Here is a 13,608-nt window from a genome sequence, read left to right as displayed (position 1 = left end):
GTTCACTTTCTACCACTGTTCAGTAGTATAGCTGGAATACATCTTGTCTTGCCCTGTTGTCTTGTTGCTGGAATGGAAGTCACATAGCTATTTGTGGGGCTTCGTTTTGTGAATAGATGTTTTTTAGAGAGAAGGCAAGTGTCCTGTGTGTGGAGTGACAGATCATTTGTGTTTCCAGGTGAATTTGGAGAGGTGTACAAGGGCCGGTTGAAGCTACCTGGAAAACGAGAGATCTATGTGGCCATTAAAACATTAAAAGCTGGTTATTCTGAGAAGCAGAGGCGGGATTTCTTGAGTGAGGCCAGCATCATGGGCCAATTTGACCACCCCAACATCATCCGGTTGGAGGGGGTAGTCACAAAGAGCCGGCCAGTCATGATCATCACAGAGTTTATGGAAAATGGCGCCCTGGACTCCTTCCTTAGGGTGGGTATTTATTATTAATTAACTTTACTTATTAATCTTATTTTTTTTATTTAGTTAACCAAATAGTTGAGCTATTCAAGCAAAAATTAAGGTTTAAACTGTAGTACACTGAAGGAAACTGTATTTATTCTTAAAAACATCCTGCTTGATTGTTGAGATCAAGTCTCTTACCAATAAAGAAATTGAGTACAATATTTGCCATTTGGCTTCTTAATTCAGGATTAGATTCATTTTTTGTACACCTGTGTAGTGCAAAAATATGTAAAATCCATAGCCAATTTTAATTAAAAATGTACCTAATTTTACAACATGACATTTACCACAGAGTAGTTAGCTCTAAGATATGTCAGGTATCATGATAACTTAAAATTTGTGATAGGTGTCACTACTTGTAGTTTTCACAATAAAAGTTTACCTTGCATGTTAAACTTTAAAAAGGCTCAGCTCTCAGCCTGACCTGTCTCTGGATAGGAAAAATTTTCTTGTATCCCCAATGCTTCCTCCCTTTGTCTGGCAGCATACCTCAGGATAATGGAGAGAGTGTTATGCCACAGAGACGTCAAGGTCAGAGTATCAGTGAGAGTACAATTTTAGAGGATTAGGTGTGTACAGTTTAGTGGTGCTGATCTGCAGCTTCAGGCCTCAGATGTGGGTATGAATGAGAAAAAACTATGAATGAGAAAAAGGCTCAGCATGTTGCCTTGGGCCTGGCTAATGAAGTGTTACTTCTCCCCGGCCCACACCTTCCTGAGGTGGGGAATCTGGGGGGCTCAGCCCAGTAGGAAAAGTTGACCTACTTCTTATAACTGCAGGACTACTGCAGGCTGTCTCTTAGGCAAGAGAATGAGAACGCAGGGCAGTCAGAGATCATCAGTTAATATAATCTAGTTTCTGAAATTTCAGTTTCTCTGTCAGGGATTACTTTTTGGGTTATAATTGAACATATTATCTAAGCTAAATAACTTTTTTTTAAATACAAACTTAGTTTATTTTAAACCACATTTCCAAGGTTAGAACAGTAAAATGTTTAAGGCCTTATTTATAATGTTTAAGGCCTTATTTATAGCTTAATGTCCCATAACACAATGTACTGTAACTCATTGCTACCAACAGAGAGTGTGTGAAAGTATGTCATGACCAGCCTTGATGTTTTTTATTGACTAAAAGAATGGATAGTTATTGATTCCAGTAGACTTTCTACTGTCAAAAATGCAGATTTCTTTTCTGTTAGACAAATAAATATCGCCAAATCAATATAGTATAGTTATAGTTAATGGATCCATTTCCTCTTCATCTTGATTTGATGCTTGTTTGAAAGTACTCATTTGAAGTAAGTTTGCAGTGCCCCTACTAGCAAGCAGGCTGACTAGTGTTTCATTGATTTTGATTAACCTGATATTTGTTAGAATCCATGGAGTAAAAAAAAGTACAGTACTGTATATCTGAATAACTAGAGTGCTGTAAATAAGGCCAGGTTTGGTTCTTGCTAATACATGCTACTACATTATCTTGAAACAATACTAAAGGAAATACAGTATTTGAAGAAAGTGGCATGTACCATGAAACTGAAATTATGTACAACACCTGAATACAAATATCTTCTTACCTGTAAATTATACTCAAGACATTGCCCTGGGGAAGCTACCTGTGTGTTAAGTATTAATAAACTAAAGACAGAACAAAACAGACTGCAAAATTACTATCTAAAAAAATTTCAATGGTAAATGTTTAAGGCTGGTATTTTCCTAAAAGGACTGGACAGAAAGGTGAGTTCATATGGTAAGGAAAAGTAGATTTCAGGAATTTGTGGAAGTCAATTTTAAGTGGTATGACTCAGTTAAGGTATTACACAAATGGAACAGTGTAGGCTTATCTTTTAGCATTGTATTACATCCAATTAACAAATCATATTTCTGACTAAAAAAATCAATGGTAAGTCATAATAATGTAGGTGAACTGTGCATCAAAAGAATTAGGCTTTGCAAAACTGCACTCGCAAATGTTGAATGTATGTACTGTACCTGCTTCAGGCTCATGCTAAAATGATGTGATTTTTCCGGATTAGTTTTTTTCCTTTTGGCATTATGTAAGTGGGGACTGATTTGTACGTGGACCAACAAAGCAATTGTGATATGAATTGCAACCTAAAGAAAAATAAAAAATCACAGTTCTCTCAATAACATTGGTGAACCTTTTATACGGTATACAGTATACTGCATGAAATACAACACCTCTTGTTATTAAACAAAAATGGAATTTATTTTTATTTCATTTACTTTTATGTTGCATAACCTTGTTGTATGTATTCCACCTGATTTTGTTATGTATTCTCAAGCCTGCTGCATTGTTATTATACATGCTAAGCACTGCAACTAAAATTGCTTTTAAAAACACAATGAAATCTGAACAAGAAGAGATTATAGTGGGCAGTCTATGATTGTTGCATTGTAATGCCCCACCAATAACCAGAAAGGCATTCTATTCAAATAATTTTAATTCCTCTGGATGATTTTTTTCAATTACCAGTTTAGAGAGCTATATTTAGTGATTTAATTGATTACCATGGAAAATAATGATCAATTATCATCAAAGAGAACTGAGAATTATCCATGTATTAATGGAAACATACAGACAATATATAGTAAGGGCTTCTGTTACTACCCTGTTCTCCCTTTCTGACAGCAAAATGATGGCCAGTTTACGGTGATCCAGCTTGTGGGGATGATGCGAGGCATTGCTGCTGGGATGAAGTACCTGTCGGACATGAACTATGTCCACAGAGACCTGGCAGCCCGCAACATTCTAGTCAACAGCAACTTGGTGTGCAAGGTGTCTGACTTTGGGCTTTCACGCTACCTTCAGGATGACACCTCTGACCCCACTTACACCAGCTCCCTGGTGAGTCCCCACTCCCACCTTTCTAACCCTTAGTCTTGCATTTCAGTACTTCACCAAAACGAACGGCTCATGTCAGGTGAAATCCAATCCTATCAGGCTTGGAGGACGGAGCATCCATGAGCCTTACCTACTTTCCAAAGAGTCTTCCAGTGGTACAGACTGCTTTACAGTATATAAATATATATGTTTTACTTCATTTACCATTTAATTACCATTGGTTAGCATTGAGTGAAAAGACGCCTGATTTTTGAAAAAGGAAATAGTGTTTATTTGTTGTTTTTGTTGGAGTTGTTTTCACTCACAGAGGTACTTGCTGGGTGATTTCTGTCATTGTTCCCCAGCAATCAACTGAATTTTAGTCATTTTACCCATCCGGAACACACCGGGAAATGCTTTCTTTGTTCTTATAAAATATAGCTGCAAACGAGGGAATTGATGGAAAAAATAATCAAATGTAGTTTTGTCTGAGAATGGTCTTTGTGCAAACTTTCCTCAGTGTTATTTTGTCCTTAATACTTGTGTGCACAAAGCACATCTTTATAATGAAGGCTTTGTTGATCCACATATGAAGATAATTTTAATCAGGTGGTTTTGCCAGCAACAGATCTTCATTTTTATGTTTTCCTTTGGAAATGTAAAGACAAAAAGGAGCCATTTGGTCTCCAATCAAAAGGTACCTCAAAACATTTTAAAGCACTTTTATTTTTATCATAGACCTGTCTTTTTGCCTTTTCTGTTACAAAATTATTTGTGTCCTTGTTACATAAAGGATAATAACCATAAATGGCCCAAACTGTGCTACCTTACATGTGGTTGAAAAAAAAAATTCCTTAAGGCAATCAGACTTTTACATTTTACAATGTGTCACATTTTGTGTGGTTGAGTAAACACACGCTTGTATTAATTGGAAGGCAAAACCATGCAACTTCCTATCAACTCTGATACAACCCATTTGGAACTTAATTACATCCTGGAGATATTAAAAAGACCATTATATCCATAAAACCTGGGCAGATCAGGAGCGTCCCTGTGTGGTATCTTGTAATTATCCGGTGAGGGGAAAACACTATTTCATGTGGAGCCAGTTGCAGGCGATAGTTTTTAATTAGGCAGAAGGAGGACCTTCTTTATCTGCTATTTTAATACACCACACACTGGTTATTTGTAAATGGCAGGTAAGCAATTCCCAGACCTCCGATTTCTGCATCCAAGCATGACTAACTCACTGTTTGCGTTCCCCATTCTACCAAGAAAACTGGCCACCCATGCTGTTATTTATTGTTGACGTGCTTGTCATTCCCCGTATCTCTGCCTGTACGTGTCCTGCACATTACAATTTATGTGCAAGCTTACGCTGTGATTATGGAACTGCAATTAGGCCAAGCTCTCATTTAACAGCTGAGGAATCAGTTCTGCCATTTGTCTCTGTATATTTGATGGCTACAGTGCAAACATCCCCTTTTGTGATGTTCCTGAGCTCCTCTGTGTAAGCATATGCGCAGACAAACGGATGCAGTTTTAACTACATCCTCATCACCAGCCCGTTCATAAATGAATTAAGAAATTCAGTTATTCTTACTGTAGTTTAAATGTTGATGGAAGCATGTTTAATTGATGTTTGGATCAGGCGTGTTTTGTGTTTACACATACAGTATTGTGCAGCATTATGATAGAGCCATATTAATGCTTAACGGAATAGCAAAGCAGTTAGTAGTAGAGTGGATTATATACATACATCATATCTGTCAAAGCAGATCTCATTCTAGCTTTGCATTATCTGTTAAGGATTGGAACTCTGTTTTAGACATTTGGACTCTTGCTTCTTTGTTCTTCTCATACCTACAGTATGCATAGACTTTCTGGGTTATCTCTGTAGTGAAATAAAGTAATAACTTTACAAGCCTAATTCTGAACAGTCGCCTTGTGTTGACCTAACTTTGACGTACAGTTTTCAAGTTCCTATCACACATTTGTAGAAATTCTATCATTTATGGAAATGCTCTATATGATATGGTATTTTTCTGTAGGACATTGATAATTTGTGACAGAGATGTGTATGTTGTCTGGGTTCCATGGAATTGTTTTGCTCTTGTAATGGATATAGAAAATTGACTTGACCTTTGAGATTGAATACAAGCTTAAGTGAACAAGTTTAAGCGAAAGGTACCTTTAAAATAAGTTAAGTTCAGTTTCAACACCTGAGTGTAACGGAGACGGACTGGAATCCGTGTCAGATCTTATAGAAGACCCTATGCGATGCGGTAAGAGCTGGAGAAAACAGGAAGCGTGGTAAAAAGGAACACACAGGGGTTTAATAGTGCACAAAATAATAGTGACAGTCCGTGAGACAGTGTACGGGGAAGACAAAACGGCATCCAAATCCAAACGGGTCCAAGGGCAGGTCAAAGCACGGTCCGAAAGTCCATAAACTGGAAATCCATCCCGGAACGCGACAAAGTTAAAATCCCCGGGAGGGGGGAGCACACGGACAGACGAGACATGGAGGTCCAAGGGTGACGGGGCGAGATCCTCCAGACCCCGGGCTCAGGAAGCGGGAGGTGTCGGGGATGAGGCCTATGCCCTCAGGAGACGGACGTAGGGTTTCCTGGTGCTAGGCGGGCCTCGCGACATCTTACCCTAATGATGAGCCCCGAGGACTGGAGGAGCTGGTCTTTAAATAATGACACTAAAAGGTTACACCTGGAGAGCTAAATGACACGAACAATAATGAGAGCAGTGGAGCGCCCTCTAGGGAGGGATGCCGGGCGTGACACTGAGTGCTGATTGCTGTGTACTTTTTCTCAAGAGATCCAGACGAAGCTTTGATCAGGATAACATTTACTCTAAGGGAGTTTGCTGAATTGGGCTAATGCCTGACCTGATGACTGTGGACTCTCTACACCAACAATTTTCTACAGCATTTTCAAGTAATCATAGACTACACGGTGTTTGCCACCATGGAATTAGTGCAGAACCTATGAGTGCTCTATGGGGGAAGAAAAGACTGAGGTCAAATCCCCTTTGATACTGTAGCTCATAGACCACAATCTGAAGTGTTTGAAATGCTATTATTATTTGGATTTTTAAGATGAAGACAAGACCATTTTTTTGCTCAGTTCATGTTTATATAATTTGTACAGAACACAATGAAAAAGAATTGATAAAGGATTGAAAACCTTGCCTTTTTGTAATTGCTTTTTTTAGATAACAAACTTGGTGATCTGGGTACTATTTGCCACAAGCATATTGAATCTCTTTAGTGTTAAGGCTGAGATTATATTTGTATATAGTTATATACTGTATACTAAGAGACACTAAAACACAACCTATGCAACTGGTTCCATTACTCATCACAGTGCTTTAATGCTTCTCAGTATATACAGAGAGAAAGTAATTGTAGGTAAAGTTCTGTTTTAGTCAGAAGCTGGTTATTGCCCTCAGTATATTCCTTCCATGGAAATGTCATGTTTCAGTTAATGTTTCTGTTAATATTTCTTGTATGGAGTTTATGTGTTAATGCTATATATGGAACACAGGGCACTACGATAGCTTGTAAAAAAATGAGTGGTTTTCACTTTAAAACATTTAACGTAAGATGTTAGAATGATGATGATAAAAGATAACAGATAAAAGTACATTTACATTTGGGATACAGTACCCAACTGGTAATCTTTAATTTGTCTACTTTGGTTTTCTAATCTTGGTCAAGGGATTTATAAATCCTTGTGAAATCTTTTATTCACCTGGGGGAGAATCCTAACAATTGTTGAATGGTGAGACAGACCAGTGGAAGTTGCAAGCAGGAAAAGAAGAAGAGAGTGAGTCCTTGAGTCCATGTTAATTAGGCTTAATGCAATACTTCTTTTGACACTGTGCCCTCAGATGTTAAGGATGAAGGGGGCAATCACAGAGCAAGGCCGCTGAAGTGGGTAAGGCCAGGCAAATTAAATCTCTCTGACATGATATGATTTATCTACAACTGGACCTGCTCTGTAAATGACTCGCCTTTTTTCAGTCTTTGTCTTTCCTGTATCCCCATTAAATTACTACCAGCAGTCCACGAGGCCTTCGATATGCCACTTAATTGCATTTCATTAACCCTTCAGTTCAAATTCATTCAGAATGCAAGGGATGAGGCAGTAAATGCACCTCACCAAGTGTGACACCAAGGTGGATGAGGCTGGTGCAGAGTCCATAATTGATTTTCAAAATGATCGGTTACGCTGGCAGGGAGTTTCACGGCGCACTGAAATGCCATTATCCCAGCCCCCATCTATCCTCTGCCATCTCGAAGCTGGTTTTCTTTATTTATTTTTCTTATTTATAACATCTTTCACCTGAGCACACCCAGGAAGGCAGCTGGGTTGCTGGCAAGACAAAAAGACCGTGGCTGGAAAATGCTTTCAGTCCTTTATTTAGCTCCCAGAGATGATGCTGAATTAGGCTGAAAGCTGAGGTCAGAGCTAAATTCAAAAGCCAGCAATGTTTATACAACATCTTTGACCTACTTGACATTCCTTAACCTGTGCTCTCCTGGAATTCTGCACATTGGTGGTGGAGGGGAGTTCCCATTACCTGTAAAGTGCTTTGAGTGGAGTGTCCAGAAAAGCGCCATATAAGTGTAAGCAATTATTATTATTATTATTATTATTATTATTATTATTATTATTATTAATAATAATTTACAGTGAGTGTTTCTGTTGATGGTTCAGAACACAGTTGCACTCTTTTTCTCTTTGTATTTTGGACTTTGAATCGGGCAACATTAGATAAAAATATTTTAATTCAGTATTTTAATTTAAACTGTATATGAAAGCAAAGTGTGAGAGCCCCCTTCAATAATGCTTATCAACAGTTACTGAACATGTATAGAATCTGAGCTTGTTTTCTGTGCGCAGGAGTGTTTCACAATGCTAAATTTTACACACACGACTACAGGACAAAGAAAAGGTTTTATTTATTGTGCCTCTGTAAAACATGACTTTGCACAGCAATGCAGATTTGTGTATGGATTTCACAGAATATTAAATTGTACACTTCTTTTGAAGCTGATATAAAATAGATACACCTTCAGCAATGGGAAACAATAATAATTTGAAATCTGTGCCAGGCTTGGTGTCAGGACTAAGTACCCCCTTGTCCAGGCATGTATTTTTATTCATGTGCTCAGACAACAGCGGCAAGGACAAGACATCCATGGTAAATGGCTCACTAGTCAGGAATATTGCTTTGGGAAAGGTATGCATCTGCACGGTAAACAAGCCTGTCAATTTTGATCAGGTTTCCTCCTGTCCACACAAGACGTGTTAGAGGAGATATTAAAAGGGAGAAAGGTCCCCGCTATTCTTTGGCAAGCCAAGAGAAATAAACCTGGTTGATAACCTGGCAGCTTCTATTAGAAAACTAGCTGGTCCACTGGTGTTTCAAATGGAAAATAAAACTACCTGAGATAGAAATAGGAGAAGCATGCCCTTTTCCTTTAATGCAATTTTCCTTCGCTATTGCAACGAAACGTGGAAATATCATTGATTTTTTTTGTTTTCTTTTTGAGGTTTCCGTGCTGTACCTTGTTCACCCTTGCACTTCTGAAGGTTAAGCTAGGTTCTGTGTTTCTTGCTGCCAAAGTAAAATAACAACAGTAATTCTACAGATTCATGAAGTGCTTTTCATCTGAAAAATACATAGAAGGACCCCACTTCATCCACCACCATCTTCTCATGTGGAGAAGTTAGAAATTGCTTCACCTAGCAAGATAAGGGGGAACATTAGGAAATCCAGAGCAGAATTTATCCAGGACACCTGGGATAACTCCTCTGCTCTTTCAAGAAGTGTTTTGGAAACATTAATGTGATAATGATCACAGTTTTAAGGCTCATCTGATGGTTGGTACCACACATACCTTTCACAGCATCAACTTGTGTTTCCTTTCCTGTACTGACCAAGTCCAGCCTTGCTTAGCTTCTGAGATCTGATAAGATTAGCTTCAAGGTGCTGAAAATGATGAACTTGCAAAATAAATCTTGTTTACACATTATGTCAGAGAAGAACAAATTAGTTTTTTGTTTTTCTTTGTGAGTATGGGTTTATTCTCTCTATACAGTACATATACAGTATAATGCATTTTCTTGGATGACTTGGATGTCTCTCTCCCACTGTTTTTTAATTATTTAGCTTTCCGATTTCTTTTACTTTAGCTTTGCACATGTTTTTTTGCACATCCTGATACCTACGAATATCCTGGTAGGTAGGTAGGTAGGTCCTTTTTCACGCCATAAAGGCCCATTGGGGAATGGGGGCAAGGGCCACTGTTTTGATTGACCATCCGACACTGGAGGTGGAGGTGATGTGGCCAGCATCACACTCCGGCCGACCTGTTACCCCTGGAAGGATTAACCCCCGGTACTCGTTTGGAAAGCAGGCTGAGTGGACCTGGGAGACGTCTGGAAGGAATAAGAGCAAGCTACATCGCTTGCCCCTAAAGGTGGATACTGCACACTGGTGGTGGTGAAGGGGAGTCTCCATTACCTGTAAAGTGCTTTGAGTGGAGTGTCCAGAAAAGCGCTATATAAGTGTAAGCAATTATTATTATTACCTGGGCTGCAACCCGGGACCTTCCAGTCAGGAGCTCAACGCCCCTGCCGTCTGAGCTACCACGGCTTCTTACAAATACCCTGGGTTAAATGATGAGTATTAAAAAAGTCTCTTTCAGTACATTTTAGCTCTGTAATAATTTTCTGTGCAAAGTCCTTATTATTTAATTAAAATTCATAGTCTTCAGTTATATATTGCTCTAAAGAAATGGTTAAATTGCTTCTCAGTTGCTTTATTATGCTGATTAATTCCTCCTAATCTGTATACCGGTCATTTTTTAATATACTGAATTCTATGTCAGTCTGCATCATAATGTAAAATTGTTAAATTTAGATCACTTTTGCATAATATGTACACGTGAACGTGATTAATTTCTTATTGTGCATAGTAAAGTGTTAAATAATTTTAAGATTTAAATGAAAACGTACTGGGACAAATGTGCCCATATTTTATCATGTTATGCCCTGCGGGAATTGGCCGCCAGCTTTAATTAGCTCATTTTAACAGCTCCAAGAAATCCCCTTGGATTACACCAGCATCTACCTGTGATGATAGTACAGGGAAAGTTGTTAATGCAGAATAGGATAGTTCTCCAGTGCTAAGAAATGCTCTGTTAAAATCTGTATACTGTACCATTGATTAGTGTGGTCCCACAGAGGAGTGAACTGTTTTGTCCATTTTGCAGAGACGCAAACTACAGTAAAAAGCCCTTGATTGCTGCTTGTGTAGCTGTCATCCCATTTCTTTGAACAAAAAACGTGTTTACTAGTCTCATCAGAAACTCACGAGTTAGAGCAAGTATTTCTTGTTTTGTTAAAAAAAACTGAATGTACTTAAATCTCCATAAAATTTAATTGTCTATAAAAGGCCATTTCTGCATAGTTTTTGCATAATTTCCTTGTTTTTCATATAAACATTCTAACCATACAGCATATAAATACAAACTTACTAAGTGCCTCTCTTAACTAATACGTCGCACCAGCAGGGTGTTTAAACAATCAAAATGGTAACAGCAAGCAATCTGTTGCAGATTTGTAACATCGGGACCGTAACTTGTGAGTAGAACTAAAAACAAAGTAGACATATACCAACAGAACACTTTATAACAAAAGGCCAGTAAGCAGTAGAGCAGACTTTCAAGTCACGATATGCTTTAATGATTGCAGTGCTTCAGCCTTTTTTACTTACAGTACATTCAATTCCATTCAGATCCAAATTTTAGGTCTAATAACTTGTTGGCCATTATATTAACACGGAGGGACAGCTATGACTCATGTAAGTAAATCTTTGAACACACTGTTTCATAAAGTTGAAAGTCATGTCTAAAGTTTATTTGCTTAATTCCTAAGTTACAGAATCATAGATTTCACAGATAAGAAAGGAAATGTAATTGGGAGACCACGGTGAACTCATAACTAGGATGTTTAGGAAAAGCTTTAAGGAGTACGTTCAGCATCCCGAATATCATTTCAGCTAAATACTTTCTTCACACTCACAAGACATGTCATTGCATTCAAGTACAACATGTGATGTGAATTGCCTTTTCTTTTATATATGTGCACATGCATTGATTAAAAGATAAGAAATATCAAATATTAGTTTACACAAATGTCATGTTTTATAATATTATATTAATATTTCTTTTATTTAGTCAGAATCAGGACCTTCTGGTGGTTTCTGTGGGATTATTTGCAAAACAAATTGTTCAGTAGGTGACCAATTAAAAATATGTGCAACGGTACCTAAACCCCAACATGTCCCACATACAGTAGTGTTATTATCTACAATAAAATCAGGAATATACAGTATAAGCCTGTTTCATTTTTCCTAGTTGTTACTCTTTGTGTGGCATAATATCCCAGTTAGTGGAGTAATGACAAGTGTGCATTAAGCTTTAGCATGACCATTGCAAGGTGAGAGTTTTTTCTTGAGCACTCGCCTTTGCTGTCCACACACTCCCAGATCTGTGACAGCTGTGTGCACAGCTCCCCTTTCCTTGGCCCTGTCGCACACAGACATTAGGATGATTGCTTTTAACCTGACAGCAAGCAAGCAATTCCAAGAAGATCCTCTTTGGGGCCGTCAATCATTTAACATACTGTAGAAGGTGCATTCTTATTATTTATGGATCTCTTGCTAGTGGCTTCACAGAGATCTGCGTGTTGTAATCAAGGTGACCTGTGGCCACAGTAAAATCACATTTCTTTTGAAAATACTGTCCTCTTTTGTCTGTTATGAGCCCCTGCTGATTGCAGATTATCTATATGAAATGGACGTTTTACCCCTGTCTAGTGATCAGTGCTACCGTCTAATGTTTTACATATCCTGACGCACAAGATGCATGTTCCTGCTGCATCTGTTTATTCAGTTATGTACACATTTGTCCTTCAAGATTTAGACTGGAATTGTTTTTGATGATTGTTATCAAAATAAGTTGTGTTTTTAGATACAGAACACAGTTAATTGGATCACCTGGGTGACAAGATTTCTTCAGTTTAAATGATGCCACATCTTAGTGTCTTGGCATTTTGTTAAAAAAGTGTATGTCAAGGTCAATAAGGTCTTTGGATACACCACCTGTTTGAGTGAGCACAGTTGTAGGCTTCAAAAAGTGTCAGCACTTTGTTAACAGTAGACTTATTTTAATTCTCTGAACATTTCTTCACCACACGTCCCTGGGGTATTCACTTTTCTCTTGAGTTATTAAAAAACAGAACACTTTTCATTATATTTTTGCCTTCCCTTTGTTTGCCTTCGCATTTCAGCAATTTGCTTTATTAAAGTGAAATTTGGCTGCCTTCCCCCCACAGCGTTAATTATTGAAGATCTGCATAGCAGCCTTCAACCAGCCAGCCGTGAAAATGTTATTAGTTTCAAAAAGGCTCGGTTTACAGTCCCACCCATCTGCTATTCCCCTTTCATGAGTACAGATATGAGTCTCATTTTAGTATTCCAGGGTGAGATGAGAAAAAAGGTATCACTAAAAAATGTGCTGAGGCAGAATACAGTACAAAACATAGAGACGTGAAGTATCAGAATACAGCAAGACCTTCTGCAAATGCAAATCTGCAACCAAGTGATTGCTCATAAACAAGATGTTCAATAAAATATCACTTAAAGAACCTCCAGAGAATATTTCTTCTGATTTGGCTATCTTTAGCACTTGTGTTATGTGGTACTGAAATAATTTCTTTTTCTTCAGGCTTGCAGTGCTATTCAAGCAAAATGTACTGCTTTTTTGGTTCAGAAGGAAGTCTCAAAATCAAAATGTTTTAAATTGGCTTGAGCTTGGCATCCAGTGTTCTTTCCAAAAAATGGCACTTGCCGTCATTGCTGCACTAGTGTGGCATGATGATATACTGTATGAGAAATTGTGGAGGCAGGATGTTGTTTTAGAACAAAGAAATGTGGAAAGTCATTATTTCACCAGAAAAAATAGAGTCTTATTAAGAGTATATATAGAGTATATAGAGTGAAAGGTTATGTCAGACATCTTAAACACATTCATGTCCTTTCAATCACCATGCTGGTGTACCAAGGGCATCCATACTCTTGCCAATTACAGACTGTGCAGTGGATGTAAGAGTTTCTTAACACCTGCACCTTCCCTTTAGGTAAAGACGGTAAAGGGACAATTGTTAGGGATCAATCCATAAAAGGTAAATTTGTGCTGATGCCTTGTCAAAATGGTTT

The 13,608-nt window shown here is 38.1% G+C and overlaps 1 protein-coding gene across 3 annotated transcripts in view; it reads left to right on the top strand.

Moving 5' to 3' along the window:
* The window catches only part of ephb1 (EPH receptor B1), a 205,902-nt gene that overhangs the window by 172,242 nt on the left and 20,052 nt on the right, over window positions 1–13,608 (top strand). For all 3 annotated transcript variants that reach the window (XR_015929091.1, XR_015929092.1, XM_088616403.1), the window contains exons 11-12: window positions 179–426; window positions 3,109–3,324. Coding sequence is in view for 1 of the 3 variants with exons in the window: in XM_088616403.1 (XP_088472529.1) it covers window positions 179–426; window positions 3,109–3,324 (464 nt within the window). In the remaining 2 variants the exon portion in view is untranslated. The remainder of the gene's footprint in view (window positions 1–178; window positions 427–3,108; window positions 3,325–13,608) is intronic.

The sequence above is a fragment of the Lepisosteus platostomus genome, chromosome 2 (genome assembly GCF_059453375.1).
Source record: "Lepisosteus platostomus isolate fLepPlt1 chromosome 2, fLepPlt1.hap1, whole genome shotgun sequence".
NCBI classification, from domain to species: domain Eukaryota; kingdom Metazoa; phylum Chordata; class Actinopteri; order Semionotiformes; family Lepisosteidae; genus Lepisosteus; species Lepisosteus platostomus.
This window is presented reverse-complemented; position numbering and strand designations above follow the sequence as displayed.